General features: G+C 42.9%; 1 protein-coding gene across 2 annotated transcripts; it reads left to right on the forward strand.

The window, feature by feature from the left end:
* Positions 1-3,332: 3,332 nt before the first annotated feature.
* Positions 3,333-13,333, forward strand: slc26a1 (solute carrier family 26 member 1). Of its 2 annotated transcripts, none has more exons than XM_040197011.2 (8): positions 3,333-3,474; positions 8,507-8,972; positions 9,106-9,312; positions 9,538-9,784; positions 9,923-10,154; positions 10,526-10,709; positions 10,911-11,198; positions 11,352-13,333. In XM_040197011.2, the coding sequence occupies exons 2-8, from the start codon at positions 8,583-8,585 to the stop codon at positions 11,898-11,900; spliced, it is 2,097 nt and encodes a 698-aa protein (XP_040052945.2). In that variant the 5' UTR covers positions 3,333-3,474; positions 8,507-8,582; the 3' UTR covers positions 11,901-13,333. The 2 variants fall into 2 exon arrangements, with proteins under 2 accessions (XP_040052945.2, XP_077944582.1); XM_078088456.1 differs by lacking the exon at positions 3,333-3,474 and adding an exon at positions 5,811-6,090.
* Positions 13,334-13,404: the final 71 nt, after the last annotated feature.

A 13,404-nucleotide genomic window follows, 5' to 3' on the forward strand; every position in this document is an offset into this window, starting at 1 on the left:
TTGTCTCTTGGATCCGATTCCGACCAAACTGCTTAAGGAAGTTTTTCCTTTAGTTAGCACATCCTTATTAGATATTATGAATCTGTCTTTGTTGACAGGACATGTACCACAGTCCTTCAAGGTAGCTGTAATAAACCTCTTCTTAAGAAACCTACTCTTGCTCCAGAGGTGTTGGCTAACTACAGACCTATCTCTAATCTTCCCTTCCTCTCTAAGATCCTTGAGAAATCCGTCGCAAATCAATTATGTGACTTTCTACAAAACAATGCTTTGTTCGAGGATTTCCAGTCAGGATTTCGAGTGCATCACAGTACAGAAACAGCACTGGTGAAAATTACGAATGATCTTCTACTTGCATCGGACCAAGGACTCATCTCTTTTCTTGTCTTGCTGGACCTCAGTGCCGCATTTGATACCATAGACCATTGTATCCTGTTGCAGAGACTAGAACATTTAATTGGTATCAAAGGAACTGCACTCAGCTGGTTGAAATCCTACTTATCGGACCGATCCCAGTTTGTGCTTGTAAACGGTGAATCCTCAAAGACCACCAATGTTGGTCACGGAGTCCCACAAGGTTCTGTACTTGGACCGATTTTATTTACCCTCTATATGCTTCCTTTGGGCGATTTTATCAGGAAACACCGCATAAACTTCTATTGTTATGCAGACGATACTCAACTGTATCTGTCGATCAAGCCAGAAGAGACGGACCAGTGAGTTAGACTTTAAGAATGTCTTGGAGACATCAAAACTTGGATGACCGGCAACGTCCTGATGCTAAACTCAGAAAAAACGGAAGTTATCCTGATAGGCCCAGAGCGCCTTCGAAGCCAGCTGTCACGCGATACAGTTTTTATGGATGGAATTGCTCTGGTACCCTGCAGCACCGTCAGGAATCTGTGAGTTCTCTTCGACCAGGATATGACCTTCAACTCTCATATAAAGAAGACTTCAAGGACTGCCTATTTTCATCTACGTAACATATCGAAAATCAGGAACTTCCTGTCTCAAAGTGATGCAGACATATTAGTTCATGCGTTTGTCACTTCCAGACTGGACTACTGTAATTCTTTGTTATCAGGCTGCTCTTGTAAATCTTTTAAGCCTCTCCAGTTGATTCAGAATGCTGCAGCACGTGTATTAACAAGAACTAAGAAAAGGGATCATATCACTCCTGTATTAACTTCTCTCCACTCCTCCTGTTAAATCAAGAATAGATTTTAAGGTACTTCTCCTCACCTACAAGGCACTTGCTGGTGAGGCACCATCGTATCTTCAAGAGCTTGTAACACCGTATTGCCCTACAAGGCAACTGCGCTCCATAGATGCTGGGTTACTTGTTGTTCCTATGGTTTTAAAAAGTAGGCTGGGGGCCAGAGCCTTCAGTTATCAAGCTCCTCTTTTGTGGAACCAGGTTCCACTTTCAGTCCGGGGGGCAGATTCGGTCAGCTCTTTTAAAGTAAAACTTAAAACGTTCCTCTTTGATTCTGCCTATAGTTAGGGCTGGCTCAGGTTAGTCCGGACCAGCCCTTAGTTAAGCTGCTATAGGCTTAGAATGCCGGGGGAATTCTTAGGACACACCGAGCTCCTCTCTCACGCTCTCGTTCTACCATAATTCAAGTTTTATGCACATGACTAATTCAGCTTCTTTCCGGGAGTTTTTTTTGTGCTTTCTCCCCTATCAGGTCTCCGTAGATCGTGGTTCCTTCGGGACCCTGGTCATGACACCTGCCGTGGCCATGCTGACGCCTGCTGCTGCCATCATCATCATCATCATTATTATTTTAGATATTAATCATATTACTGTACTCATAAACCGACATTACCCTCTCCTAAAGTCTCTGTGCTCTCCCTCCCCACAGGCTTCTGTGGATGGTGGTTCTATCTGATGGTGGTTGCCCCTGCAGTGGTCCTGCTGTGCGCCTGGCTTACTACTCACAATTACTTGAATCATTTCTGTCATAGGAATTGCATGTATTATACATTGTTCATTCTGTACACATGGCATCCATTGTAGTCCTGTAATAGTAATATACTAATGTATATTAGTACATTGTAGTCCCATCCCGGGAGTGGGATCCCTCCTCTGACGTTCTCCCTAAGGTTTCTTCCCTTTTTTCCCTCTTGTAAGGGTTTTTTTTCATTTTTTGGGGAGTTTTTCCTGTGCCGATGGTGGGTTTCGGGGCAGAGGATGTTGTATGTGTACAGACTGTAAAGCCCTCTTAGGCAAATTTGTAATTTGGGATTATGGGCTATACAAAATAAAATGAATTGAATTGAAAGCAGAGCAGAAAGTGGCAACCCGGCAGACACAGGTAGGTAAACACTCACAGTAGGAGAGGACCTGCTCCTCCTCTACGCTCTTCTTTCTTGAGCGCACTGTGTCTTTTAAACTGTACATATGACCATCCATCGCGGGGAGGGATCCTCCTCTTATAGGTTCTACAGGGACTCCCCATATAGGATTTTGTCCTTTTTTCTTCACGCTGAAGGGATTTTGAGCTGTACAAAAAAAACCCACTTGAATAGAACATAAACATTTTCCAGGTGTAAGTACAAATATACAAGTAGTATTGCAGACTTTGTTTCGCACGGTAGTTTTGAGGATAGCTCGGGTTTACAAGTAGCATCTTGGAGGATCATTTGTATCCTCTGTGTATATAATGACAAAAAGAAATTGAAAGTTGATGAAGAACGATATTGTAATCGGAATCAACCAATTCTGAACTCCATCTGAGATGGAGAGGTGTGTAACTGTCATCACCAAACCCATCTGTTCCTCCTAACCTAATACAGTATATCTTTGAACAAATGTCTGCGATTCAAAGTATTTCATCTAACGTTGGCTGAATCCTTGGAGGAGAAGAAAACAGCACTGAAGCTTTTGCCGAAGGTTAATAAAACGGAAGGAAACTCTGCTCCTAGTAAGGACAAGTGGATTTTTACACCAGTTATAAAATGGGTGTTTCAGTTACTATTTCTAGTAGCAGGACAGTGTTTGTGTGATTGAATTAAAACAGCTAATCAATCATGAAATATCATGCGAGTCTCCTTCGTGATGTGTTACTAATACTCTTAGATAATAATGGAGCCATAAAGCATTGACATAAAGCATAATCATAGGCATGTGAAGTGGTAATTGTCTTCATTTAAGAAACAGGAGTACACACATGCCCACATGAGCATCAGCTGCAGTTTAGTCACCATGGTAACCATAATCCCTCCTCAGTCCCTCCTCCCTTTATTCCCCTCTCTCCACACCCCCTCTCCTCGGCTCCAATCCGCAGACAGGAACAAGACATGGGGTGGGTGCTGCTCCCATCATGCTTTGCGGAATGAAGCAGGAAGAAGAACATGAGCATCCGAGTGGACGGCTGCACAGACAAACACAGTCTGATGCTGCATGCAGAGGCACCAATCGGGGAGCTATGGCTGACGTTGCTTCCCGTTCGCTCCTCTGGGCCTCTCTGGGTGAGTCCTTCCTCGTTCGACCGTGTCAATTATAAGGACAACAGACAAACCGTGTCCAGGAATCCATGCTGGGCAGATGATGCGTCTGGTAGACGGTGGAGGAGACAGATGCCGGTGGATTTAAAGGGGCAGGGCAGTAATCCTGCTGGGGGGGGGGGGGCTCCTCATGTGTTTTCCGATTTGTTTGTTTTGTTGGTCAGAAGGCATGTTCACGTCTTGTTATTGTCATGGTAACGACACACACACAGACAAGCACGTGTCATACAGAGAAGGCCTTTCTCCCTTGATATTTCTGTGGCTCTAATATAAAGCTGTATTAGGGAGTAAACTGCAATCGTTTCCACAATGATGCCATTTAGTCCAGCAGTTAATGCACTCAGGGTCCCACCCACCCACCCACACACACACGCACACACACACACAGACCACCATTGTCTCAGATTTTGATTATATGATTATAGGAAAACCAGAAGCTCTCTCTTAATCTCTGGTTCTTGATTAGTGATAACTTTGTATTGCCTGTTTTTATCTCAGGGATAATAATTGATGCCCCACCCGTTGCCAGTGTTTGAGTAATCATTGCTGAGCCACCAGTTAAGGTTAAGCTCAACTTCTGGTTTGATCAGTTCAGCTGAAGATATTATTTTGAAGATTAAAAGTTAAAAGTAAACTCTGACCTTGCACAGTCAGACTCCACACAGACGGACAGAGGCCAAATCGTGCAGGATTTGAATGTTTTGCAGCGTTTTGTATCAGTGAAGTTGTTTAACAAAGGAGAAAGTGTTTTCTTTATTTTGCATAAATGTTTCTCTTTCTCGACGCAGGGAAAATGTGACTCTACCCTTTTGTTGTTAATAATTTGAAAGCTGCAGACTTTTGACCTCAGTATAACTTCAACTGACCGCTTCAGTGCCTCACAAAAATAAGATATGTCCAGATACAAATAGCTAAAGTGACTTCGGAGGCAACCGTGCGCATTGTTTTCATTTGATCATCATTTGATTTCAGGAAGCACACATCGTTTCTAGGTATGATGAAGATTATCGACAAATATTTTTTGCTTATCAAATTAAATGTTCATTAAACAAGGTCTGTGTTATATATGTTGTTGCTGAACTTTGCCAAACTAGGCAGATTCTTAAATGGTAAACTGGTATTTCAATGTATATTAGTACAAAACTGGTTCAATTAAAGGTAATATACATTCTAGAAACAATACACTAGTATGTAAAAATACTATAATAATGTTGCCTCTTCTGAGGGTGAAGCTACGGCTATAAACCCACTTCTGGGTACCTTCAATACTACATCACAATTTATTTGATAATTTCCTTATTATTCAAAAGAACACTATCCACCATTTTTGATTTCAAGGCAATTTTATTTGCGTAGCACATTTCAACAACAAGGCAATTCAAAGTGCTTCACATAAAACCATTAAAACATCCACACATAAAGCAAGGAGATTTATAAACAGTTAGGAACATTGATACATTGAAACATAAAAGAAAAACAGTCATTAAAAGGATAAAAAAGACGTTAAAAATTTTGAAATAAAATTGTATGTAATGTTACAGAATGTTAAGAATGTCTTTAAGAATTCAGACTTGGTCAATTGAAGGCAGCAGCAAACAGAAAAGTCTTTAATCTGTATTTAAAGGAGCTCAGGGACTCAGCAGACCTGCAGCTTTCTGGGACTTTGTTCCAGATATGTGGAGCATAAAGACTGAACGCTGCTCCTCCATGTTTAGTTCTGACTAACTAACCGACTGTAAAGCATTTTATGACACTACCAAACCCCTTTCAAAATGACGCACGGCTTGCTTGATCAAACCCCTGAAAAACAAAAAAGAATGTTTTCAGTTCAGATTTTCTTAATTGCATGGCTCACACTTCTGATTATGAGCTCATGAAAAGAAACAATTCACAAAGTGCAGGTAGATCATGAGCAATACAGTGAGCTAGCCGGTCAAAATCTCTGTCGGTTCCCCTTTTCCACGCTGAACACTGATCCAATCTTGTATTGTATTTGCTGGAATACTTCTATGTTGTTTCTATTGCCCTTCAAACAGATAACAGGGCACCTTATCTGCTGTTTGCTGTGTCTATATTTAAATAGTAGGAAATGCTGATATACGCATCTGCAATCCAAGTGATTGGCGGTCCTGGTCCTCTGCAGGGCAGAAACATGCACAATATATTACACTATTCAGTAAAACATTGACTGGATTTAACCTCTCGCCCAGAGTAGCTTCCTCCACAGACAGACACGTACGTGCACACACACGTGCACACACGCACACGCAGATGCTTTTTCATTGGTGGACATTTTGACCAGCGCCACCCACTCTTGGAAACTGAGCCAATAAGGAGACTGATCGAGGGTGAGCAAAGGGCCGCTTTTATCTCCCTGTTTGTCCAGCTGAGATCTCACTCACACCTACTGTGTCCAGCCGCTCGGATGATGAGAGAGACACAGAGGGGGAGAGACATATGAAGAGTGGGAGAGAGAGAGAGATGGAATGAGAAGTTAAGTGCCTTCAACATAGAGCGGATTTGAATACGACACATCAGAGACTCGTGGTGCTGTTTGTCCTTGTGCCAGTGACTCTGCAGGTGAGTGTGTTGTCACATGTTACTGACTGTAACTTTGTGTCCAAGATAAAACAAATAAGGCATTTTGAAGCTGTTTTTTATTGCTCCTGTGAAGCATTTTAAGAGTAGAGACGTGACTGGAGTTGGAGAGTACAGGATGCTGTTGAAGGTGTGGCACAATCATTATTTCATAGGTCCAAATGATTCTATGGTGTATTTTGATTTTTTGGGCAAAAATATTCGGAGAAACTACTATGGTAATGCTTGAGAAGTTCCATTTTAATGTTTCAACCAGGAGGAGTCTTTTTGATTTGACTTGACAGTTTTCTCTCTGAGAAAAGATGTTCTCTACTGGAGTTTGGAAACCAAAACCGACGTTTTCAGTTTTTAAAGTCATTTTCATAATGGGTCAAACTCTTGGGAATGTCATTTTAGTGGTAATCACAGTTTCTTTTATGATTTTTTTAAAAAACTTCAAATCCTTTGAAAACCTCTTCAGGGCTGTTTCCTTTCCAAGTTAAGTCAAGAATTGAGGTTTGGAGAATAATTTGCATCATTTCATAACGTGGTTTTTGGAAGTCAAAAGGGTGATTCTTGTTCAAATTAATGAGATTTTTATCTGGTTTGTCAAGTATTAAAACTACCCGCTTTCACGCCTGTTGTGTTTTTAATGTTCGACTGGGGACAATAGTCCTGGCTTCACTAGTTAAACACTGACTGAAGACTCAGCAACCGTATGTAGTGAAGACCTTACATGACGAGGTTTGAATTGCTCGTCTCTGAGGGAGCTGCGCTGTCCGTGTCAATGCTGTAAGCATGAAGTGGTGATTCCTTTATAACGTGATTAAAGGCGGAGTACAATGATTTGAAACGCTTTACAGAAACAGCTTTGATCAAAAGTCTTCGCCCCACTGTTCAGGGTTGACACCGAAGTAAATCTCATCATTTGGTTCCAAAAAGACCTCAGTGTGACTCCTGCCTTGCTCAACAGTCAATCAGGGGTGTTTTTTGAAAGGAACCCTGGACATTTTGTTGGCAACTGTGTTAAACATAACATCTCTTTTGGGGAGATTGCCACAGGCTCATTATTTATCTCCTGTGTCTTTTATCTGACAAAAAAGGGGTCAGGTTTACTTTAAAAGACACAAACACAGATATCTGTATGGACTTTTTTTTCATGCAAAATCAAGCAATTATTTTTTAAAGCAAAGTAAAACTGGCAAGCAACAGCGAGCCCAACAGAAAGAAAATTAAAATGATGCCGCTTGATGTCGCTTCACATAAAATAAATCATTACACTATTCATCTTTGCGTTGCCATATCTGTCTGGCTGTTGATGCCCAACGATGCCGCAGGGCGTGTAAATCACAGCACATACCCGTGTTGTGATGCTGGAGGCTGATTATACATCATTTTGAGTGTTTAATGGTTTATATGACATGGTAATCTCCTCTGGGACGCAGCTGCTGAACGGCGAACCTTGCGAGACGAGCCGTCCACGAGGCATCGACCTCTAGATTCATTTCTGATTATCATGTATGTAATGATGTGTATGTTGCATAGGTTTTGTCACTTGTGGTTTCTAACAATTGAATTAGTTTCATGGTAGAATTTAATCCTCTTATCAGTCCTCCCCGTTTTCTGTAACGTAAAGGGTGAGGGCTTTTTATCAGATATAAATATTAATAAATGAGTTGAATAGAATGTATTTTGACATTAGAACATTAGAATGGAAGTATATGGGGAGAATTTACACACTCTTATATCTCGTTAGTTCTTGATACCATTTCTTATACAGATTTGGTGCAAACTTGAACCCATTTTTTAACACTTGAGAAAACATTTAATGAGGTCTCAAAAATCCCTCGGTTCATTTCTGATTGTCCAAAAGGTTACAAAAGGTCATTTTATACAATGACATTACCTTCTTGACATGGTTGCACCAATTAGTTCCTGTCTTTCGTTGTAGTTTCAGGAGCTTTACCCTTTAGCTTTGAATCCGAGCCAGTTAAAGTGTCAACACATAGAAGCAGATCTTGGGAAGGAATTGAATAGATTTGAACCAAAGTGGACAAAATCACGGACAACGTATTTTCATGACAATATGCCTATAACACCACTTAGTCACGACCGTGCATCTTAGCCACTGGCTAACTGTGTTCTGAGAAAAGTAGGTCATCACCATTACCACGAGACATACCTACTGCACAACTACAATATGTAAGTTTAACAGGACAATGGTCATGGGTTTAATATTTGATTTGTACACTGACTCGTTTTGGACAGAAAAAACTGGAATTCTTAATCCTGACAGAGAATTGAGAAGTTTACTGAATGTGTAAATGCCCCAAAATTCCAATATACCAGAGACCTAACAGGAAGATCGTCTCCATTCATACCCTTCTGTTCTTTATCTTCCGTACATCTACTCTTACAGGAGCAGAGCTGACCACATTACCCACTTCCGTTACCCGTTCCTCTCACCTCGCCGCCCGCCGTTACTCCCGAAGACCATGGAGGAGGTCAACTTGGTCACGCCGCCTGCATTGGAGCGCCGGGCTCGCCGGCGACAGCCCGCGGTTTCAGTCCTCAAGTCCAAGCTGAAGAAGAGCGTCACCTGCTCCGTCCCCAGAGTCCGGTCCGCCCTGACCGGGTTCTTCCCTGTCGTGCGCTGGCTGCCTAAATACAAGCTCCGGGAGTACATCTGGGGCGATCTGATGTCCGGGGTGATCGTTGGTATCATCTTGGTACCGCAGGCCATCGCCTACTGCCTGCTTGCAGGGGTGAAGCCAATCCACGGTCTTTACACTTCCTTTTACGCAAACATCATCTACTTCCTCATGGGGACGTCCAGGCATGTCTCGGTGGGGATCTTCAGCCTCATGAGCCTGATGGTTGGACAGGTACTGCAGAGGATCTTGGGTGGCGAGAAATGATCATTACCTTTAGGGTCTTTCGTGAAATGTTGATTGAAATGTAAATAAAAAGGATAAAGTTTCATTTAATTGATTAATTAATACTTCTACTTGTTTGCAGGTGGTGTACAAGGAGATGTTCCTGGCAGGTTTTGACCTCAACGAGGACTCCCCAGCGTCTGGCCCTGATGTGGTTAATGCCACGCTGGGAAACAACCTCACTGCCGGAAAACTTCACACCGTGGAGCTGATGGGTCTGCAGTGCGGGAAAGAGTGCTACTCCATCAGCATCGCTGCTTCTCTCACGTTTCTGGTTGGCGTTTACCAGGTAACACACGCAAGTGTGTTTTTTGTACCGCGATGAACAAAATCTTTTGGCAAAAAAGAAAGGGCACCAAAGTCTTTCAAATATATCTGACAGCTGTGAATGTTTACAAAACATCTTGCCAATCCCTCAAGTAAATCTTGAGCTATTTCATTTGAGAGCTGACTCCCGTTTTTGTTACCGTCCACCTGCTTCTCCTCCCGCTCCACCTCCTCACCTCCCCACCAGGTTTTGATGGCCGCGTTCCGGCTCGGCTTCGTCTCTGTATACCTTTCGGCTCCGATGCTTGACGGTTTTGCCACGGGAGCCTCATTCACCATCCTCACCGTGCAGGCTAAATACCTGCTGGGTCTAAAGATCCCCCGTCACCAGGGCTACGGCACAGTTGTCGTCACCTGGTTCAACATCTTCGCCACCATTCACCAGACCAACATGTGTGACCTCATCACAAGCGCCATCTCTATCTTTGTTTTAGGTAAATACATTAACCGCCTCCCGTGCTCCCGAGGACATGGAACAAGGCAACCCGCTAGTGGTCATACTACGGCCTAATAAGCAAATTCATCCTAGCTGTCTTTGATATGGAATAACACTGAGGTTTTGGTTAATACAGTGGCGGGGAAAGAGATCCAGGAGCGCTACAAGGATCGTCTTAAGATCCCTCTGCCGACTGAGCTGATAGTTGTGGCAGGAGCTACGCTGGCCAGCCATTTTGGGGAGCTGAACAGCAATTATGGCTCCAGTGTATCCGGCCACATCCCCACGGGCTTCAGTCCCCCACAGGTGCCCAGCTTCAGTCTGATGTCCCGGTTGATACTGGATGCCATTCCTTTGGCCGTCATTAGGTAATAGTTAACACGTTTGCCGATCTGTGTCTCGTATATGGAACGTTACAGATGCAATTTAGAAGCTGGAGTGTCGTCTGCCAGGGAAACATGCCTCCGTTAGCTGATTGCATCAATCCAAAATATGTACAACGATGGTCATTTCTGACAAATATACAGTGTACTGGCTGATTCGAATGATGGTCACCGCTCGCCGATAACCATTGTTTAAATGAATACGTCTTAAGGATGCAAAAAATAAGCTACCTGAGTAGTAATTGTGTGGGTATGAAAATGAAAATACTATTTTCTTTTCACTTCTGTTGGAGGTCGTTAATGTACGTTTAAATAAGGTCAAAGCGTTTAATTTACAGGCTCATTTTGTCTTGCAGTTTTGCCTTCACGGTGTCGCTGTCCGAGATGTTTGCAAAGAAAAATGGCTATACGGTTCGTCCCAACCAGGAGATGCTGGCCATCGGCTTTTGTAATATCATACCTTCCTTCTTCCACTGTTTCACCACCAGTGCAGCATTGGCAAAAACCATGGTTAAGGACTCAACAGGTTGCCAGACACAGGTGCATTTCATACTTTTACATTTTATTTTCCATTCTTCCCTAAAGTGTGTGCTTTCCTTGCCTGGGTGCATGGTCTCTGCGAGACGTGTAGAGCCTCAGCAATTCACATTACCGCATTGCATCCGTCAATGTTAACTCCGTGAAAGACGCTTACTGTGGAATCTCCTTCTTCCTCTCCATCTGTACTCTCCATGTAATCAGATTTCCAGTCTGGTCAGCGCCCTGGTTGTCCTACTCGTCCTTCTCTTCTTTGCGCCTTGCTTCTACGCCCTCCAGAAGTGCGTTCTCGCCTGCATCATCATTGTAAGCCTCCGTGGGGCGCTGAGGAAGTTCAGGGACGTACCGGCCAAGTGGCGTGCCAGCCGCACCGACGCCACGGTGTGGCTGGTCACCATGTCGGCCACGGCTCTGATCAGTGTGGAGCTGGGTCTTGTGGTCGGAATATTTTTTTCCATGTTCTGCATCATCTTTGAGACTCAGAACCCTAAGGTGAGTAATAGACTTAAAAGCTGGAACAAAAAGACAATGGTTCCAACATGTGAAAAATCATTGACCTTCGGTTATCAAACATTGACCAAACATTGACCTTTGGTTATCTCAAAATCTAATCTAATCTAATGTAATCTGATCGTTCGATGCCAGGTCTCTCTGCTGGGCCGGGCCAGCGGCAGTGATCTTTACGAGGACTTGGACGAGTACGAGAACCTTATGCCGCCGCCTCGGGTTCAGGTGTTCCGCTTCCAGGCGCCGCTGTACTACGCAAACAAGGACTCGTTCCTCAAATCCCTCTACAAAGCCGTTGGAGTTGAGCCTTTCTTGGAGCTGACTAAGAGGAGAAAGGCAGAGAAGAAGGCAAAAAAGATGTCCTCTAAGATGGTTGTTATAGGACTCGGACTCGTACAGAGAGAACTGGCCTTCCACACGATAGTCCTGGACTGCTCTGCGATACCCTTCATAGACTCAACAGGCACGGGCACATTTAAGGGGCTGGTCAGTGAATTTAAGGAGATAGGCGTCAGCGTGCTCCTTGCACACTGCAACACCTCAGTCATTGACGCCCTGCAGAAAGGACAATTCTTCGGGAAAGATGACAGAGACATGAGCAGCCTGCTGTTTCATACGGTTCACATGGCGGTGCTTTATGCAAGCAGCGCATCCGCAGAAGGCAAGTCGGAAGACTGTTTGGTTTAGAGCATCTGGAGGTAGAGAAGGTATGCTGTTATATAAGGCATGCTGTACAATACTCCAAGTTAGCTTTGAGGTCACTATTCAGGGAGCTTTGTTCTAAAAAAACAAACAGGAAGGGTATAGATTTTTTGGATGTAATTTTTCCTGACGTAGTCAAGCTCCCTGGTTCGTTCTTGTTAGGTTCTGATATCTGAGGCAAATAACACATGAGTGTCACTCTGTCAAAGGCAACGCTACCGGCAATGAAAGCTGTTTTGACTTTTCACATCACTTGAGTCCTTTGGCCAAAGTCCATGGTTACAACCGGAGTGTAAAGTGGTTACAACCCGCACATGAAGATTCAGCCGCCAGTTGCGTTACTTCCTGATTTCTGACATCGGAGCTCAAAACCCAGTTCGAGTCCACCTGACTGAAAGAAGAAGCACCAGTCCGCGGCGGTCACAGAAGCTTTCTGTGACTCCCGAGGAGTGCCTTTTCTATCTCAGTGTCGCACAGAAACAGCCTTGGCTGAGTGACACCAACGTTTACTGATCTTTGGTGAGCCAGCAACGAGGCCGGCTTTAGCGCTTTACTCGTAAAGATTATAGGAATTACACACAACTCTTTATTTGGTGCTTCTAACTTTTATCTCTCAACTGATAGCAGCAGGTGAGGTCAGCATTTTTATTTTAATGCTTTGCTACTTTCTTTCATGTCTGTTGAATCAAATGTTTGTTTTTAGATGACTTTCAAAATCACAGATTTTGTCTCTGTGATTAAATCAGTTGTCGAAACTACCACAATTCATGTAATACTTCATAAACGATGTATTTTTATTTAGATTATTGATGAACTGCCATTGTATTAAGATATAGACATTAGTGGTTGAACATTTTGTAAACTAACATTTTATATTTTCCTACGTTTATTTTGTCATCAGTTTTCACGTATTGATTTTAGATTTTTTCACTTTTTAGATTAAAACGTGTAGTCCGCTCGACTTTCATCACTGAGTGTTCAACACTCCAAAAGTATATAGAACAAATACTGCCTTAATGTTCAATACTTGCATTAAACTGATATGTTTTTAGCCTGAGTCTTTGGCATTAAGACCTTTACACAGCAAAGAAACATCAGTGAAAAGAAGAAAATGGTGCTTCAACTCCTTCACTACAGGGAAAGTACAACAAGGGAAAATGAAATGATGAATATGAATGAATAAGACAACAGTATTTTCACAGCGACTTTCTATCATTACTGTCTCAGACACCATTTGCGCAAATACTCATTACTGCATGAGGTGATTTTGTGTTATATCATTTTCTAGCACAATAATCATACTAACAAAGTCACTGTGGAAATAAATTACAATCATTTAGGATGTCAGCGTTGCCACCAGACAAGAGGAAGATTTACAAAATGATTGTTTGTTTTGAATAAATGGGAAAAACAACTGAGATAGCGTATATTTCCTGCTTGTGAGACGATACATGTGACTTCACAATGACCGGCTGAGTCATCAGAAGAT

The sequence above is a fragment of the Gasterosteus aculeatus genome, chromosome 14, assembly GCF_964276395.1.
Source record: "Gasterosteus aculeatus chromosome 14, fGasAcu3.hap1.1, whole genome shotgun sequence".
NCBI lineage: Eukaryota > Metazoa > Chordata > Actinopteri > Perciformes > Gasterosteidae > Gasterosteus > Gasterosteus aculeatus.

Excerpts from the sequence above, each read along its gene's own strand:
- slc26a1 (XM_040197011.2), top strand. The coding sequence starts at position 8,583 with ATGGAGGAGGTCAACTTGGTCACGCCGCCTGCATTGGAGCGCCGGGCT. Across the intron at positions 9,785-9,922 it reads CATCTCTATCTTTGTTTTAG|TGGCGGGGAAAGAGATCCAG; the intron begins GTAAATACATTA and ends TGGTTAATACAG. Across the intron at positions 10,155-10,525 it reads ATTCCTTTGGCCGTCATTAG|TTTTGCCTTCACGGTGTCGC; the intron begins GTAATAGTTAAC and ends TTTGTCTTGCAG.